This window comes from Zalophus californianus, chromosome 9, assembly GCF_009762305.2.
Source record: "Zalophus californianus isolate mZalCal1 chromosome 9, mZalCal1.pri.v2, whole genome shotgun sequence".
NCBI lineage: Eukaryota > Metazoa > Chordata > Mammalia > Carnivora > Otariidae > Zalophus > Zalophus californianus.
In genome coordinates this window covers 45,744,812-45,756,936 of record NC_045603.1, presented here as the reverse complement: position 1 = coordinate 45,756,936, position 12,125 = coordinate 45,744,812, and the positions used below count along the sequence as shown (strand labels likewise).

At 39.7% G+C, this 12,125-nt stretch overlaps 1 protein-coding gene across 1 annotated transcript in view; it reads right to left on the bottom strand.

The window, feature by feature from the left end:
* Positions 1 to 12,125, bottom strand: part of TSPAN8 (tetraspanin 8) — a 75,650-nt gene that overhangs the window by 10,598 nt on the left and 52,927 nt on the right. Inside the window, exons 4-7 of the mRNA XM_027594963.2 lie at positions 7,645 to 7,707; positions 3,043 to 3,180; positions 1,089 to 1,163; positions 884 to 991 (exon numbers count right to left, since the gene is read on the bottom strand). Coding sequence (XP_027450764.1) covers positions 884 to 991; positions 1,089 to 1,163; positions 3,043 to 3,180; positions 7,645 to 7,707 — 384 coding nt within the window. The remainder of the gene's footprint in view (positions 1 to 883; positions 992 to 1,088; positions 1,164 to 3,042; positions 3,181 to 7,644; positions 7,708 to 12,125) is intronic.

The window sequence follows — 12,125 nt, the reverse complement described above, 5'->3', positions numbered from 1 at the left end:
CCTTGAAGTACACGTAGTATTTGGGAAGAAAGAGAAAAGTGTTAGTATTTTCCACAAGAGAGAATGATGCCAAGATAGGAAGGCAGAATTGTTTAAGGGATCCTGAGTAGAGGAACGTGACTGGACTAGAGTGGAGGGTTTTTGTTTTGTTTTTGTTTGTTTTATTCTTATGGAGTAGTGTTCACTAATATTAAAATACTGGGTAAGAGCCAGAGAGTATAATCCCTTCAACGCCTGCCCAAGTTTTGACTTTACCCTAAAGACAGAGAAGCAACTTCAATAAGTAAATAAGGGAGGGGCTGGTATACCAATTAAAAAAAAAAATAGAGAACTGGGTTCAAATTCCAATCTCATTACTCATTAGCTGTCAGACCCCTCCAAGACCTAACCTCTTTATCTATAAAAGAGGGATAATAAAGATAATACGATCCCTCTCAAAGAGTTGTCATAAAAATTAAGTGAGCTACTGAGTGTAAGGCCTAGTACATATTAAGTGGCAATAAATGATACCTGTAGTTATTTTTATGACAGAGTGGGGCAGACATGGAGGCAGAGAGAAAGAGGGAGAGACTTTCCAAGTGCCCCAAACACACTCTCCCGCTGGATGGTAAATATGAAACAACTATTGATTTGGTCCAATTGAGGCTTAACTGGTCATAAACGTATCTTCTTAATCTCTGTCCTTCTAAACTGCTTCAGAGCTTTATAAGAAGCTGGAAACAAAGTTAGAAATATTCTTGGATGTCTCTTATTGCCCAGTGACAGAATAGTCAAAATCTGCAAAATGGAGACATGTTTTTATGTTAAGGAATACACCTGTTAAAAGTTAAGTAAACATAAAACCGACGCCCAATTCCCCAAATGGCCTATAAGTTCCAATTACCTTTTCTTGAAATTCCTTCAGGGCTTTCTGGAAGGCTTGGGCCTCCTCACCTGTTCCACTTAAGAGCTTTATATTTTGAGAGACAGTCTCATTCAGGATGCGCTCGGACTGAAAATTGAAAAGCATTGTTAAATTATTCATGCCAGAAGGTAGTATTTTGATTTTTCAGACTTTTGCAAAATTATCGAATATCATGTGTACATACGTCAGATTTGAAAGTAGCTCCTAAGACACCTGCTGCCACCTGCAGGAGCAGGATCAAAAGCAAGCCCACGAAAAACTGAAGGAAAAAAAAGAAATGGAATACACATTATCCCCAGCGCATTCAGTCACATCTTGGGACATTTGGGCTTCGCGCTTTTTTTCCTGCAATCAGGACTGTATTACAGTTGGAATAATAACCGCGTTCCTCCTTTATTCTACCCTTGGCCTCAAAAAGCCAATTTGGGGGCCATTAGTAGTCAAAAAATTTTGCTTCAAACACTGACCAAGCAAAGTGGTTAAAACAAAAATTTATTGATAGGACTGTAGGCATCAATGTGATGTTGAATGGAGGGAAGTTTGAACATTTAGATGCAATTATCTGAATATTATCTTCCTACTTCTTTCTCTCCATCAAACACAAACTCGCACAAACTCTAAAACAAACCTCAGAAGTGAGTTCAAAACAAGTTTTCTACGGCTAGCAGAATCACCCGGGATCTCGCTATAAATGTACACTCCTGGAACCTGTCTCAGATCTACCAAATGATAACTTTTTAAAAAATTTTTTATTGTTATGTTAATCACCATACATGACATCATTAGTTCTTGATGTAGGGTTCCATGATTCGTTGTTTGTGCATAACACCCAGTGCTCCACGCAGAACGTGCCCTCTTTAATACCGATCACCAGGCTGACCCATCCCCCCACCCTTCCAAATTATAACTTTAAAGAATGCAGCCCTTAAGTTGGCTTTTCTCTCTTTAAAACAAGCTCCTCGAATAATTAAATCTCCCAAAGTGCAAATGAGGCCTTATTGACCAAAAGGCAACCACTAGGGATACTATTAAAATCCTGTTAAGCTCTGTCTCTACCTCCCCTCATAATACACAAACTGTTACAAAATATCTTTCAGGGACAGACACAATACTTACTCTATGAGAGAAACAAGCTTAAACGAGCTCTGTAAATGCTAATGTTAGGTTTTATCTAATAAATGTGTCATGATCTTTTTCCAAATTTTTTTTCTACATCCATATATTATTTTCTACTGCGCACGTTAAAAGTAAATGTTTGTGGGTTATCCCAACCCAATCCATCTTCCTTGAAGCTTTCTAAGTGACAAATCTGATTACCTCCCTCTCTTATGATTTTGTTAACGTGGAATATGATTTCCCATCATTTCCCATTTACTAAATTTACTAAATTCCCATTTCCCATCATTTACTAAAAACAGCCTCTGTCACACTCCAGCCATACCCAAGGCCTTGTCATACCCTAAACGTGCCAGCATCGTATGGCCAACCTCTCTCCCTGGAAAGCCCATCACCATCACCCCCTCACCCACACGAACACCTTTCTCACTTCTGTTTCCAGCTTGAAAGTTCTCTCCCCTACCCTTGTCCTCCTCTTCTTGGCCCATTCACACTGTAGCTAATAGTTGACTTGTCAGTCTTCCCTAATGGGTTCTAATTGTCTTAATGTCTATGTATCTTTTAGCACAGTGTCTGACATACAGCAGGTACTCAGTAAGAAGGAAAGAAGGAAGAAAGGAAGGAAGGAAGGAAAGAAGGAAGGAAGGGAGGAAGGAAGGAAGGAAAGAAGGAAGAAAGGAAGGAAGGAAAGGAGGAAGAAAGGAAGGGGAGGAAGAAAGGGAGGGAGGGAGGGAAGAAGGAAGGAAGGAAGGGAGGGAGGGAGGAAGGAAGGAAAGAAGGAAGGAAGGAAGGAAGGAAGGAAGGAAGGAAGGAAGGAAGGAAGGAAACAAGGAAGGAAGGACTAAAATTACTCAGGGCATCCTCTAATCTAAGCTAAAAAATATTAGCATCTATAATCAACTCCCCTAAACAAAAGTTAGAGTTTCATCAATCTTGGCAACTCCCTTTGACAGACAATGGGAATGGCAGACCATCCTCAGAAGCCCAAAGGCTGGGTATTGCGTTTTGTCTGGAGAACTCACCAAGAGAAGCATACAGCGGCTTTCTTTAATGGCGCCACAGCATCCCAGGAAACCCAGAATCATGATGGTAGACCCCACAGCAATCAAGATGTTCACAGAAATATAGGGGCTAGTGGCAAAATCCCCAGAGTTGAGAATCTGAAAATAAAAACGAGATTAATGACAGAAAATCCCTTTCTTCGATATCGGTTGTTCAACAAATAGACATTGGGTACTTAGTATGTGCCAGGCCCTATTCTAGCACCTTGAGATACTTCAGTGATCTACAGAAGCAAAAAAAATCCCGCTTTCCAGGAGCTTACATTCTATTGGGGTGTTACTTATCCAACTTACATTTTTCTAAGATGATATATTGGATGCTGTGTGGAAGAAATGCAATAGGCTTTTAAAATGCCGATTATTTTTAAAAGCTTAGAAGGATAGGTACTTTCACCCATGATGTGACCTTTGGTTTGCATATTTTGTGTTTTATACATAAGAGTCACATAGTAAAGCATGCGTTTTTTTATGGCAATTTAATTATTTAAATCAGAAAGGCAAGTTCCTCAAACTACCAAGAGACCCAACAATATGAATGAATCTTAAAAAAACATTATGGTGAGCTAAATAAGCCATATTCAAAAGAGTGATTGCTGTATGATTCCATTTATATGACATTCAAGAATAGGTAACTCAGAAATCAGAGCAGTGCTTGACTTTGAGTAAGACAGGAAGGAAGGAAGGAACTGACTGCAAAGGGATATGAGTAAACATTTATGGGTTGATAAAAATGCTTTGCATGTTGATTGTAATTGTAATCACACAGGTCTATACCCTTGTCAAAATGAACTAAAATATTTAAACTAAGAAAATAAGTCTAGATCTTGATATGCCACATAATTCTATCTCCTTGTCCCCAGAAGGTAGGGTCTTTAGAGTCTTCAGAAACTCTTTATTTTGCCTGTTAATCAATGGGATATTGAGGAAAACATCCTAGGGCTCCTTATATGGGCTTGGGCTACCCTCCCTGCGTAATTCAGTTCTTCTCTCCAGCAATACACATACTCTTCTTCATCACCTTCGTGATCCCTAGCCTCAATCTACCACTTGTCCTCCACATAAATCACAAGCGAAAGGGAAGTCTTGTGCCTATACTTGTACAGGAGCGCTCCGCGGACCTCATCCACCTTGTATGATCTCTGTATATCTACTGGGCTATTTCCAGGGAGAACACTAGTTGTTACACTAACTCAGAGACTCTGCCTCCTAGATTCTGCTGCACAGCATGTGGGTCAGCTCCCTTAACAGGAAATACATTAAAAAAAAACAAAAAACAAAAAAACCTACTAGTAATGATGTGTACGTTTTTAAAGACTTTAAAAACCAGCTCATAGCCTAGAGGAAAGCTTCATTCAACAATCAATAGGAAGGAATGTGCTGAAACTGTAAAAGCATTAAAACAAAGATATTTATACTCTAGTCAGGGTCCTTACATATAACTAAGGTTCTAACCCTAGACTACTCAATTAATCCTGTGGGGCCCCAGTTTCCCATTTCTAAAGGAAATTGGGTCACCCTCTGTAATCGTTGAGGCCTCCTTTGTCTCTAAGAGTCTATGCTTACAGATAATGTTTCAACTTACATATTTAGAAAGCTTGGTTCTGTCCTAAAGATTTTTTGTTTGTTTTTCGGGTTTTTTGTTTATTTGATTGCTGTTTGCTTGTTCATATTGGAGCTAAGAAATCGGTTTTGTTAATAAACACGGCTGGCACCTGGGTCAAAGTAGATAATGACAAAAAAAGCAGCATTAGGAAACCCCCTCTACCCACTCGCCATCAAACACCGCCCTAGAAGGTCAGCCAGTACAGGTAAACCAGAAGGCGTCTGAAAGGGGTAACTCACTGTCTGAGTTGTCAGAACTTGGCTTACAGGCCACACAGAAATAACAGGTCAAATATCTACAGGTGAGACTGCAGAGTGCAGCCAGCATTTATTCGCCAGGTAATGAGGCAGTTCTATAAGACTGGTATGGGCAGTGTGATCCCCTGCCAGAGACTGGCCAGAAAGCAGTGTGTTGGATGCCTGGGGGGTTGCTGTTCCAAGCCCAGCCCAACAAGTGGCTTTTCTTTTTCAGGCAAGAAATGGAAATCTGAGTTCAGGTGTTCACTCCAGGAAAGGGACAGCAGAGTTTTAAAAAGCTGTCTTGGATGAACAGTGTCTGTGTGTGTTAAGACAAAGGGAGAATTTCTAATGGCTGAACATTGGGTGTTCCGCGGATTCTAAGAGATCTCCTGAGACTAGAATGGCTGCGCCAAAGGCTTTGCCTCTGGGCACTGAGTTTCCCCAGGAAAAACAAAGTGTCCTAATGAGAGACCCTTTCAGCACAAAGCGATATGCTAAAAGTTGTGCACAAAGACCTCCCTGACATTCTTCCTTTTTGCCCTCATGCTCAATGCTTTTCCCTCTAAAACTGTTGCCTCTGTTTTTCCACTACTAAAATTCAGTTCTTTGCAGTCTCCATTCTTTGTCACTGACTTCAGATAAAGATAAATCAAGCCAATTTCACAGAAGTCAAGCTGGTTAAGGGTGTCCTAGCGGATAGAGACTTTCATCCAGGGCTCGAGGCTGACAGAGCACAAGAGTCAAAATGTACCCAAAGATGCTGCCTCACTCTATGAATTCATTCCGTGTCCCCAGATGTGGAGCCCCACCCTCTCAAGGACAACAATTTTCCTTTAATACGTTCAATGTGTGGAATTTCTTAACAGACTAAACACCAAAGTTGTTTACCAGAAGCACTTGGGGGAAAGAAAATGTTCCCATATCAACCAGAAATAAAATAAAAGACAGGCTGCACACATATCTTAAAAAGGCCAAAGCACCCTCTGAATAGGTGGCTGTTTAATCTCTATGCTTAATTATGCATCCGAAAGTCATACATCAGCTTCTAGACACCAGAGATTCAGCACATCTTCAAATACCCTTCTTGAGTTCAAACCCAGAGCCCAAGGCCACCAGGAAGTCGTGGTTAACAGTTATCAGTATAAAACCATAAATGAAATCCAGATGGGCTAGGATGTTACCAACTAGTTGCCACACCTGTCCCCCACCCAATTTCGTCAGTGTGGGTAGGTGCACAATGAGGAAGCTGGTAACGGCTTCTGTGACTCTTTGGGTTCTCCAAGGGTACAGAGCCGATTTTAAAAAGAGAAGAGGAGACAGAGAAGGAAGGGAGGGAGGGATGAAAGGAGGGAGGAAGAGAGAGAGAGGGAGGGAGAGAGGGAGGGAGGGAGGAAAGGGAGGGAGGGAAGAAAGAAGGAAAGAAGGCAGGCAGGCAGGAAGGGGGGAAGGGGCAGAAAAGCCACCCAGTTGAGGAAAGGAATCAGAACACATGTTAATTTGCTTTTAATCTTTCTTACAACAAGGCTGTCTCCAAAGGCATTCAGCTTCATCACGGCATAATAAGTTTTTGTAGAAAATACATTAATTGCTGGCTTAATATATCTTAATAATTATCAAATCAGGATCAAAATTCCTCTTAGAGGCAGAAACTTTATTTGGGCAAATAAATACCTTGAAAAGGCTCTAGCAGTGGAAGATGGGATCCTGAATGGTGGCAAGGGCCCAGACCACAGAGAACAAGGGAAGTGCCCTGCATGCGGTTAAGAATAATAATTTGGGGGGTGGAGTGCCCTTGAGAAGAAGGGCGAGAGAAGAATAGAAGCAGGGGAGCCAGGAAATGATGCCAGCTATTATGTTGGGTAAAACCAAAGGAAAAGCCCGTGCCTTCCCCTTTTTCCCCTCAGGCACTCTTTCACATCCGCAAAGGTGTATGTGGTGCAGAACAGAAACAGCGCGCATGCGTGCGATCCAAACACCGGAGCCAGAATTAACTCTCTGAACTAAACTTCGTCCTGACCTGTGGACATCTTGGTGAGAGCTTTGCCACAGGGCGTGGAATGGAGCGTGGTGAAGGGGCTCGTGCTAATTTTATCTAGATAGCAAGAGGCTGGACACCCCCAGCCAACGGCTGAGTCACCCCAGCGGGACCAGCCTCTTACTATTCTGAGGAGTCACCCTCGATGCCAGTTGGCACAGGTAATTACCAACCATCTTTGTACCTTGTTGCCTTTAAAACACAGATTCAAATTCTTCTTCTCCAAAAGAACTTCTCATCTTCTTTACTTTTGGACCACCCTCCCACCTTGGGATCAGCCGAATGACGATCAGTACCTCGTACTAGAGACATTGGTGTGGAGGAATGGTAGTCCGTATCCTCCAGCTACACTTCAGGCTGGCCTTCTGCCAATAACGAAGGAGCTTGATTTCCACTCTAGCCCCTTCCGACCTACACGTTCATGGCAATCTTCCTATCTTTGAAATAACACCTCCCCATTCTCCAGAAGGATTGATCCATGCCTAGCACAGTGCCAGGCACATAGTGAGTAATTTTGATTAATTAAATTGAATTAAATTATAAAATCACATACCAGCACAAAGGACTACATCAGGCAGTTAAGGAAAAGGCTATGGAAATATTCATATTATTATTGTCATTACTTTCATCATTATAAGAGAAATAAACTACTTTGAGAGCAGAGAAGCTTGTATCTATTTATTTACCTCTTGACCATCTTTGTTAACTCGGATCCAAATTGCTCCTCCCAGGATCAAGATGCCACATAGCTGCAGAAAGAAAAAAAAAAATGTTAGAGGACAACAGAGACAAACTGTGACTCTGAACACATCCCTGGACGTCTGGTCACCATGGCTTACCATTAATTATACATTACCACCTAAAAGACGTAAATCTGGCATATGCATGTGCAGGTAATTGCTAAAGCACTTCACTAAAATTGGTAAATTTGTTAAGAATAATTGTGTTTCCCGTCCACAGTCCATTCATGGGTCTACAGACAAGAAGTCATCACCACTACAGGGGAGGGGAACAATGATTTTTCATGTTTCAATGCTAACTCTGTGTTTTTGCTAGATTAAAATATCTGAAAGATAAGTCACAACAGTTTAAACACAAAATATCCTTACTAGGTCCCTGGGTTTGTCTCAGAAGCTGTCTTGGACCAAACAGGAAGAAAAAAACTATTTATCAAACATTCCTTCAAGATTCTAGAAGCAAGAAGTTGGGATAGACAGGGAATAGTAGTACATCTGACAAAATCTGCAGGTAAGCAACAAGGGTTTACAACACTTTTTGTACCCAAATAAACTCTTTTACAAATAAGCTCTTTTAGGTCATAAAGCTGACCCAGAGAGGAGGAACAATGGGCAACAGTATTTAAACTCTTAAATGCATTTAATGACTTTCCCAGATTATTTAATTTGGACCAAGGCCAACACATAAAATGTGAAACACATTTTGCTTTTGTGTAAGGAAAACCCTTGTCTTTCAGGATTTGATTTTGTTTTGTTTCATTTCAGATATATATATGTTATAGCCTCAAAAAAAAAAATCAAAGATCTATTATTAAAGAGAGATGTTGAGAACAAGTTTGGTAACATAGCAGACACAGCAGCCCTTGCAAGATTTTCTAGACTGTTCTGGCCGTGGGGTGCTCTGACAGAGAAATTCTTGAGTCCTCTGAAGCCCGCTGACCTTGTCCTATCATTGCTGTTGTGCTTGGTTGAGTGATATGCCTGCAATCTCAAAACAGCCAGCTCACTTTTAATGGCTTCTCATTAAGTCTGCAGTGAATGTAGAGTCAAAGGCTTTGTTAAAGAATAGGGAGTACCATGAGCAGCTGAAAAATCAGAGAATATCCGTGTTGCCTAAAAGATCTCAAAAAAATCATCTAGGTTCAAACCCTTCATTTCAGGTAAAGGAGCTAGGACCCCGAGAGCTAACAGTCCTATCATGAAAATCCAGCACCACTCCTAATCCAATCCTGCCCCTTGACATGCTTCAAATCTTACAAAATAACGAAGGCAATGGAAAACCAAAGCTTTTTCTCAAATCACCAAAATAACCTACACAATTTAATTATCTTAAAAGCACACACTGGCATACAACATAAAATACAAACCATTGGAAAGACAGCTTTAGAGCCTGAAAACCCTTTCTTTTTTTTTCTCCCCCTTTCCACTAAATCCTAATTTCACTTGCAGATGGAGATAAATGCTCATTTTAGTAGTTCTGTGTTAATAAATAAGTCTGTAAGGATTTATGTTGAATGATAATGAGACCCCCGGAGATTTTCAGAATTTACAGCAGTTGGATTTTTGTTTGTTATTTAATTTGTTCACTGGAATTTTCTTTTTCTTCTCAAGTAGATTTACATTGATTGTCTTAATAGTAGCCCTGGCTTTTAGCTTTAACTGAACATAGCATTAATTATCCAAATAGCTATTATGACTATTATCCTTATCCGGTATTTATTTATGAGACTATCAGTGAGAAAACTAGAAACTCCTAGAGACTAAGGCTGTGGGTTTTTAAACCCTTAACTTTTTTGTTCGTCTCTGTGTGACTTACTTTACCTTTTCAATCCTTTCAGATATCAAGTCATTGAGAAATCAATGAAATCAACCATGTTTTCCCTTCAAATGATAACTTTTAGTCTTCCCAGCCACCAAGTGTCATCTGTAACACTAACCTTAAAAGAAGGAGTATCAAAACCACAAGACACTATTACACACCTATTGAAATGGCCAAAGTCTGAAACACTGACAACCCCAAATGCTGACAAGGATGTGGAGCAACAGGAACTCTCATTCAGTGCTGACAGAAATGCAAAATGGTTCAGCCACCTTCGAAGACAGTTTGGCAGTTTCTTACAAAACCCAACATACTCTTACCCTATCATCCAGCAATCATGCTCCTTGGTATTTATCTAAATTTATGTCCACACAAAACCTGCACATGGATATTTATAGCAGCTTTATTCACAACTGCTTAAACTTGGAAGCAGCCAAGATGTCCTCCAGTAGGTGAATGGATGGATAAATAAACTGTGGTACATCTAGACAAGGGAATGTTATTCAGCACTAAAAAAAAAAAAAAAAAGAGCTATCACACCATGAAAAGACATGGAAGAACCTTAAATGCATATTACTAAGTAAAAGAAGCCCATGTGAAAAGCCCACATACTGTATGATTATGACTCAATGACAATCTGGAAGAGGCAAAACTATGGATTAGTGTTAGACCTTAAAAGATCCGGGGTTGCCAGAGGGGATACAGAATGAATAGATAGAGCACAGGTGTTTTTTTTTTTTAGATTTATTTATTTATTTGACAGAAAGAGACACAGTGAGAAAAGGAACACAAGCACGGAGAGTGGGAGAGGAAGAAGCAGGCTTCCCACCGAGCAGGGAGCCTGATGTGGGGCTCGATCCCAGGACCCTGGGACCATGACCTGAGCTGAAGGCAGATGCTTAACGACTGAGCCACCCAGGCGCCCCGAGTACAGACGATTTTTAAGGCAATGAAAATACTCTATACAATATTATAATTCTGGATACATGTCAATGTCATTATACATGTGTCCAAACCCATAGAATATACAAAACCAAGAGTGAAACCTAATGAAAACTATGGTCTTTGGGTGGCTATGATATGTCAATGGAGGTTCATCAATTGAAATACATGTACTGCTCTGGTGAGTGATACTGATAACGGGGTAAGCTATGCATGTGTGGGGGTAGGGTATGTGGGAAATTTCTGTACTTTCCTCCTCATTTGGCTGTACACCTAAAACTGCTCTAGAAAAATTCAATTTATTTTAAAATTATTTTTAAATAATTAAAAATTAATTTTTAAAAAGAAAAAGAAAGAAGGGCGCCTGGGTGGCTCAGTTGGTTAAGCGTCCCGACTCTTGATTTCAATTCAGGTCATGATCTCAGGGTCGTTAAGATCGAATGCCACATCGGGCTCCACACTGAGTATGGAGCCTGCTTAAGATACTCTCTTTCCCTCTCTGCCCCTCCCCACCCTGCTCTCATGCTCTCTCTTTATCTCTAAAAAAGGAGAAAGAAAGAAAGAAAGAAAGAAGAAAGAAAGAAAGAAAGAAAGAAAGAAAGAAAGAAAGAAAGAAAGAAAGAAAGAAAGAAAGAAAGAAAGAAAGAAAGAAAGAGAAAGAAGGAAGGAAGGAAGGAAGGAAGGAAGGAAGGAAGAAAGAAAGAAAGAAAGAAAGAAAGAAAGAAAGAAAGAAAGAAAGAAAGAAAGAAAGAAAGAAAGAAAGAAAGAAAAGAAAGAAGAGGAAGAAAGAAAAAGAAAGAAAGAAAGAAAGGAAGGAAGAAAGAAAGAAAGAAAGAAAGAAAGAAAGAAAGAAAGAAAGAAAGAAAGAAAGAAAAAGAAAGAAAGAAAAAGAAAGAAAGAAAGAAAGAAAGAAAGAAAGAAGGAAAGAAAGGAAGGAAGAAAGAGAAAGAATATCCAATTATTTCAGAAGTCAAGAATATTTTGCCCAATTTCAATCTTTACAATTAGCTAAATTTTCTTAGAAATTTTTAAGTTGGATAAACTCTCATTTCAATCCCTATCTTTTCTTCCAACTTCATCTTAAAAACAAAAGAAATGCATGTTTAGAATATGCCATTCTCATCTTATTGAAGAAATTTAGTATAAAAATCAGTCTTAATAATATAAAATTATTAAATGTTATACTGACTTTAAAAGTAAATGCATTTTCTATCAAGAATAGTAATTCTAGAGTCATGATTGATATTAACCTATTTTATCCCAATTGGTACCAGACTGGCTATCATAATGGTTCTTCAGAGCCCTTTTCCAGTTTGGCTTTAGGTCCTTGTCGCCCAGCCTTCTTATACTGTTTAAATAATTGAGAATCTAAATTAAGATATAAGTATCTAGCTCTGTCCTACTTTCTGTTGACCAGGTCGTAAAAGGAAATGAGTTGATACTTTGGGCCACCAACTCAGCAGACAGTGGACACTGCAGAACTGACCAGGCCTACTGTCCCCAAAGCCCACCTTCTGATTCCTCCTTGAAGGCAGTCATCGTGGTTATCACTCAGCTCCTATAAAATATCTTTCTTTTTATGGAATTAGGATGTAGTTGGTCTGAGCCAAAATTCTAAGAAATTAGGCAATAATTTTGATGTTTGCTTACGAGCATGCTGTGGACTGAA